Below are 7,027 nucleotides of genomic sequence, written 5' to 3' on the forward strand. Positions count from 1 at the left end.
ACTGGACGCTAATTTTATTGTTTGTACTCCGTAGACTACCTATATTATGAGTATTATTAAATAACTGAATTTGTTCTATTACTGTAGTTCATACATTTGTATATATGATATTAATGATACTGTCTATGAGTCTATAAAATAAATATTTTATATTTAATTTTTATTAAATAGTAAATATCTACTCATTTATTTATTGTTATTTGTTAGTATGCTAAGTATAATATTGACTGATGCGGTGACGTTTAATTTTTGATGGATAAAAATTAACAATTCAATATTCATAATATTTTCATATTTGATTTTGTGTACGCTTATGAATAAATAATAGTTGTAATAGTTATCTATAATTTACAAATTGTTTTAATTAATTAAAAATTCTAAATCAAAACTATATAATGGCATTTACTCCAGGATCAGCCGTTTCTCCGTCTGCTGACATTGAGTTATCTTTGGCATGCAGGTAAATGCAGTAATTTTAGAATAATAATACTTTCCTAATAAGAATATTTTGTTAAACTAGTTAAATTCAACTGTGTTTTTTTCTGTCAAACTTGTGCTAATAGTCAAATAATATTGTAATTATATAATATATTTAATTTAATTTTTAAATAAATATCTAATGACAATAACATTGTTAAATATACTTTAATAATTATGGTTAGGACTTGAATTTAAAGTCTCTACATTTTTTCAAAAAATATTCTAAAAAATAACTAAAAATCTCCTTAGAAATATATTTTCAATGCAATAATGCCTTTAAAAATGATAAACATTATTTTTCTAGACTTTAAACTACTCAAGCGATTAGAAATCAATGGATTAAATTTCATAATTTTTAACATTTCTTTATTTTAACTAACTTTTATTTTATTTATAGGTTAGGTCTTTTATTGAAATATTACAAAAACAAAATAAATACCAAACTATTAAAAGTTTCTAAAAACTATTAAACTAATATTATTATTTATACTAAAAGTTGGTACAATATTTTAATTTATGTGATAATAGTTGATAAAATTACCTGAAAATTTTAAAAATCCAAATTTCTCTAAAGAATTAAATATTTTATGAGACAAATTATTTACCTGAAATCCATTGTTTTAGAGTACCAAAGAATAATGCATTTTGCATTGAATTCCAGTTGAATCTGAGTACAAATTATTGAATTTTTAAGACATAATGATAACACTAATTATATATGCAATATTGAATATATTATATAGCTTATAATACGTTATAATATCATATGTTAATATATAAGTATTTTACATTAAAACATTTTTATAGTAAAAAAGAAATTAATTAATGATTTGTATATTTTTATAATTATAGTTAAAAAAAATATATACTATGTACATATGTTTGGATTAAAATTATAATAAGCTAGTTTAAAAAATATATTTGTAAATTATAAAAGTACTATTTAAAATTATTTTTTTTTAATAACAATTAATCATCTTTGGGGTACTTTTAATTATGAATTGTATTTAAATAATTTAATATTAAAATTAAATAATAAGTATATTAAAATAAAAATTTCAATTAAAACTATAGTATGACAAAAAACACTAATTTTTTTTCTTTTATACAATATAATTATTATATATATTATTATTTAAAAATGTATTTTACCTGTATTATTTTTAGGAGTCTGTCTGGTACAGATGTTTTGTCAAAATCTGACCCAATGTGTGTAACATATATACAACCATTTGGCCAAAATAAATGGATTGAGTTTCATCGAACTGAAACTGTTAAAAATAATCAGGATCCAAATTTTGTTTCTAAAGTATTGATAAGCTTTAGATTTGAAGAAAAACAGCCTCTGTTGTTTGAAATATATGATACTGATTCAAAAGATAAAGATTTAACAGTACATGATTTTCTTGGAACTGTAACAATTTCTTTAGGACAACTTGTTGCTAATAAACGTGTAAGATAATCTATACTAAACTATAAGTATCTAATCTGTTCATGATATATAATTGTTTTTGTTGTGTTTAGAATAAGTTACAACTAACAGATCGTGATGGTAATTTGAAAAGTAGTTATTTAGTTATAACTGCAGAAGAATTGGGTATGGATAGAGATGAAGTGATATTAGAAATGAGTGGATTTAAATTGGAAAAAAAAGACTTTTTTGGTAAATCTGATCCATTTTTGGAAATCTATAAACTTACGGATACTGGAAATTATACATTAGTTTATAAAACTGATGTAAGTAAAAAGTTTCAGTATATTGACAATAAATAACTTAATAGTTCTATAAAATATTCTATTAAATACTTTTGAATAGGTCATTAAGGATACGTTAAATCCTCGATGGAAAAAATTTAATATTCCTGTTCGATCATTTTGTAATGGAGATTATGAACGGGATTTAAAAATTATTTGTTTTGATTGGAATTCAAGTGGTGATCATAGTTTAATTGGTGAATTTCATACCACTCTAAAAGGTCTATCAAATCCTAATGCTACTTTTAAATGCATTAATGGGAAAAAAAAAGTAAGTTATTATATTCTATTTATTCTCAATATTATTTTGTTCAATTTTCTATGTATATTGCTTAATTTATTGATAATTATTTTCAGGAAAAAAAAAAGGATTACAAAGATTCTGGTGAAATACGTGTAGAATACATAAAAATACAATCAACTTATTCATTTTTAGATTATGTCCAAGGAGGAACAGAGATGTTTTGTACTGTGGCTATTGACTTTACTGGTAAAATAAATTAATATTTTCTTTATAAAATGTTCTAAAAGAATTAGATATTGACATGAAGCTTATTTTTCATGATTAACTGTATTTGATTGAATTATTTAAAAACCTGAAAATAATGAGTTATTACTTTGCCGTGAAGAAGCTTCATATAGGAGTGAGTTGGTAGACAATATCTACCCATTAAAATACGGATTAAAAATTTGGTTTAATTATATTTAAAAATTTGAGCGTAATACTACAATGATATTTATTTTCTTCTATTATTTTCATTATTTTTAGTTAATTTTAGTTGAAATTCTTTCATGAGCTGGTAGTGCTTATAATGGCGGTTTATTCATTACCTATCAAAATACAGTATAAAAATAAATATAAGACAATATCAAATTTGTTTTATTCTATCAATCATTGAATGCATAGGAAATTGAAAAAAAAAATGGATATTATCATGCAATGAGTAACTTTTCAAATTTTTATTTTATTTTGTTACTAAGAAATTGTTATTAACTCAATATTCAATGTCAACCATCACTAACTTGTTTTTAAAGTGAGATTTCAGTTTTTCTTTGTTTATTTTTGGATTGATATTGTTTAAAAGGTACTTGTCTAATATTCTACCAACCATAAAATGGTATCTACCAAAAGTTTTTTGGCATACAGTTTGTATGCGTGTAGTATGCTATGTACCGTAGTTATTTTTATTTTATTTCATTTTATTGTGGGGAAGTATATTTGAGTTATTAGGATGAAAAACATATTATAACAGTTGTACAAATTTATAGCTTAATAGCCATTATGATATCTGATCTACTAAGACCCATAAAAACTGTCTTTTAGATATATCATTTTAGTCCATGTTGTGTATGTGTCCTAATTGTTGCAAGTTTTACTTTTTATTCCTTTATATTAAAATAAATAAAAATTAACAAATCAATGCACTATTTGTACAGGCATATAATATGTAATGAAGAAACATGTGTTAATTATCTTCAAGAGAGAAACTTGCTCCTAGAACTTGGTAGTTGTTCCAAATTAAAAGATTGTGTTATTGTGGAGTTACGTTGAAAGAATATCAAAAAAATAATCGTAAAAGGGACTCAAATGGTGATTTATTAAAAATAACTTATTTACGATGTCAAAAAAAAAAAGTTGCCAAACTTATCACTCTTTAAGAAAATCCTTTTTTTACATATTAATAAATTATTTAGTAATAAATTGTTGTTAATATTGTTGTTAATTTGTTATTAATTAGTAAACATTTTTTGGTAAATATCATTTTACGGTAGGTAGCATACTAAACCAATGAAGTATCAAGTAACGGTAGGTAGCATATTAGACGAGTACCGTTTAAAATATGAGTATTAATAATATTGTTTTTATGGCTAATTTAAATTTTTTTCAGTATCTTATTAATCTTAAAATCCATCCTTTGCCACCAATATTTAGTACAGTAGATTCTTGGTAATCCGTCAGATATCAGACCAGAGAAATGTTGGATTAATAAAAATGGCAGAATTAATGTTAAATAATTATTTTTTGTTTAAAATTATGTCTTAGACTTTCTTATAGTTAAAACAAAAATAATGGATTAAAAAATGAAATATAACTGTATTACTAGATGTACTGGATTATCGCATGGCTAGAGAGTGCTGTACTCAATGTAATTTATGTTAACAATATTATTTTATTTTTTAGCTTCAAATGGTAGTCCATCAAATCCATCATCTTTACATTTCATCAATAACGCAAGTATGAATAGTTATGAACAAGCAATATGGAGTGTTGTATCTATAATTGAAGACTATGATTCTGATAAACAATTCCCTGTTTTGGGTTTTGGAGCTAAAATTCCTCCTTCTGGACAAGTGTCACATGAATTTTTTGTCAATATGAATCCTCAAAATCCACATTGTTTTGGCGTAAGAGGTAAATATCCTAAAACTAAATTAATTATTTACAATTTTCTTAAATTTATAATATTTATAATTTTAAATTATACTATTTTTAGGTGTGTTAGATGCATATCGCAGTTGTATTAATCAAGTGCAATTGTATGGACCTACAAATTTTGCACCTATTATCAATCATGTAGCTAAAATAGCTCAAAATAACCAAAATGGAAGTGGTTATTTTATTTTACTTATATTGACTGATGGAGTTATTACTGACATGCCAGATACCATTCAGGTATTATTATTTGTTGGGTTAATTTAATTTATATTTTAATGATGTATAATATATTTGTCTCTAATATTAACATCAATATTTTCAAGTATGATATTATAAAACTTAAGTCTACTATGGTAACAATATAAACGTATTCAATATTTTTATAAAATCTTGAAATTAGTATTAAAAATAATTTTTATTAATATTTAAAATTTTTATAACATTTAATGTAGTTATATTAAATAATACATAGCTTATGCTTTTAAAATAGTAATAATATTTATAAATTGCACTTTGTCCATATTATTTTAATTTTAATTTATAACTATCTAATAATTAAACTATTAAAAATATATTATTTGTGTATTACTATCCCTTTATTTTTCAGGCTATTATTAAAGCATCTTCATTACCAATTTCTATTATTATTGTGGGTATCGGTAATGCAGAATTTGACGCAATGGAAGAATTGGATGCTGATAAAGGAGGACTAAAGATGAACGGAGTTAAAGCAGCAAGGGACATTGTACAATTTGTACCATTTAACAAATATCATAATCTTGACCTAAGTGTTGCTAATTTACATTTAGCAAAAGATGTATTGGCCGAAGTACCTAAACAATTTATGGACTATATGAAAATAAATGGCATTGTGCCTAAAAAAAGAGCATCTCAAACCACAACACCTGAGATTGAGAATTTAAAAATTCAATGAATTAATTAAATTTAAGCAGCTTTAAATCAATTTTTTTCTTTTCTTTTTATTGGTGCTATGTATCTTGTTTTTATCAAAATTTTTAATAAAATTGCGCAATACTATTAATTTGATATAATTAAAGAATATGGAACTTTTATATTGATTAAAAAGTTAAATTTATATTATATTTATACAAATTTTAAACTATTTTATCTTGCTAACATTTTTAATTTTTATATAAAATATACCTACTTAATAATTGAATTTATTTTTAAACACTTATAAAGTTATAACTTATAATATTTTTATTGTATTTTATTAAATTAACCTTTTTATATTGATAGGGATAATATATAATAATGAATTATTTTTATGTTAAAATTTGTGATAAGCTTTTGCTTTTTATTAAGCTAATAATTTTGTTAATGTTACACAAAGCCCCAGATGTTTTTTCAAATAATTATTTTTTAATATGCTAATACAGGGATCAAATATTGGTATATAAGGCCGCCGCTGATGAAAACTTAGGTTCTTTCTTTTTGTGAACAGAGTTTAGACATAATGAAAAAAAATCAGTCTTAAAGTAAATAATATGTTTTTGATAGTCCATTTATTTCCTCTAATATTGGCAATCTTTATACTAAAATATATATTTTTAATAATTATTTTTATAAATGTTAACTTTGGCATATTATTTAGATTGCCAAGACAATATTTATTATTGTATGATAATATATGTTGAATATATTATAAATTTTATTTTGTACAATATAGGTAATTATAATTTTAAAACATTTAAATAATTGATTTTATATTTTTTATTTCATATTAATATATAAACAATAAAAATTATTTTTATTCTTTGTCTAATTATACAATATTTAGTTTAATTAAATTGTGATCATGTTTAAAATTTTTATAAAATGTATTACTATTCTTTAAAATAATTATTGATTATTTTTGCAATTGGGGCTTAGTTATACTATTAAATTGTATTACACATTTTCATAAATGCTTGTTAAATATTAAAAATATTTATTTATTATGTAATATCAAACAAATATATTTATTTCTTATTTAATTGTACTAAAATAATTTATTTTTATGAATTTCTATGGATTAGTTTTTGACTACTATAAAATCAAATCAAAAATGTCTATTTAAAAGTACTATACTAAGAGTTTTAAGCGGGAAAAAACTTCAGGAGAGAACTAATGTCTCAATATAGATTTAAATGTTCCATAGGTATATCATTTTATGCATAATGTCTATGCATATAGTATTATGTAAATATATGATGCATAAGCATTGATAGTGTAACACATTCATCCTACATTTAACACTGAATAATGTTTAAATTTATAATTCACTTCATGAAAAATTTAGATCACAAATAATACTTTTTTTAGAATACCTAGCTAATATTTTACAAAAATTTA

The 7,027-nt window shown here is 22.3% G+C and overlaps 1 protein-coding gene across 1 annotated transcript; it reads left to right on the top strand.

Annotated features, from left to right (window-relative positions):
* Positions 1-320: 320 nt before the first annotated feature.
* On the top strand, positions 321-5,660 carry LOC112602896 (copine-8-like). The gene is made up of 8 exons (XM_025351246.1): positions 321-460; positions 1,648-1,933; positions 2,005-2,217; positions 2,297-2,506; positions 2,593-2,725; positions 4,418-4,648; positions 4,731-4,909; positions 5,280-5,660. Exons 1-8 carry the CDS (start codon positions 396-398, stop codon positions 5,604-5,606), a joined length of 1,644 nt encoding a protein of 547 aa, XP_025207031.1. The 5' UTR covers positions 321-395; the 3' UTR covers positions 5,607-5,660.
* The last annotated feature ends 1,367 nt before the right edge of the window (positions 5,661-7,027 follow it).

The sequence above is a fragment of the Melanaphis sacchari genome, unplaced genomic scaffold (genome assembly GCF_002803265.2).
Source record: "Melanaphis sacchari strain LSU unplaced genomic scaffold, SCAv2.0 Contig91_pilon_pilon, whole genome shotgun sequence".
In the NCBI taxonomy this organism is placed as follows: Eukaryota; Metazoa; Arthropoda; class Insecta; order Hemiptera; family Aphididae; genus Melanaphis; species Melanaphis sacchari.

Excerpts from the sequence above, each read along its gene's own strand:
- LOC112602896 (XM_025351246.1), top strand. The coding sequence starts at position 396 with ATGGCATTTACTCCAGGATCAGCCGTTTCTCCGTCTGCTGACATTGAG. Across the intron at positions 461-1,647 it reads GAGTTATCTTTGGCATGCAG|GAGTCTGTCTGGTACAGATG; the intron begins GTAAATGCAGTA and ends TATTATTTTTAG. Across the intron at positions 1,934-2,004 it reads AACTTGTTGCTAATAAACGT|AATAAGTTACAACTAACAGA; the intron begins GTAAGATAATCT and ends TGTTGTGTTTAG.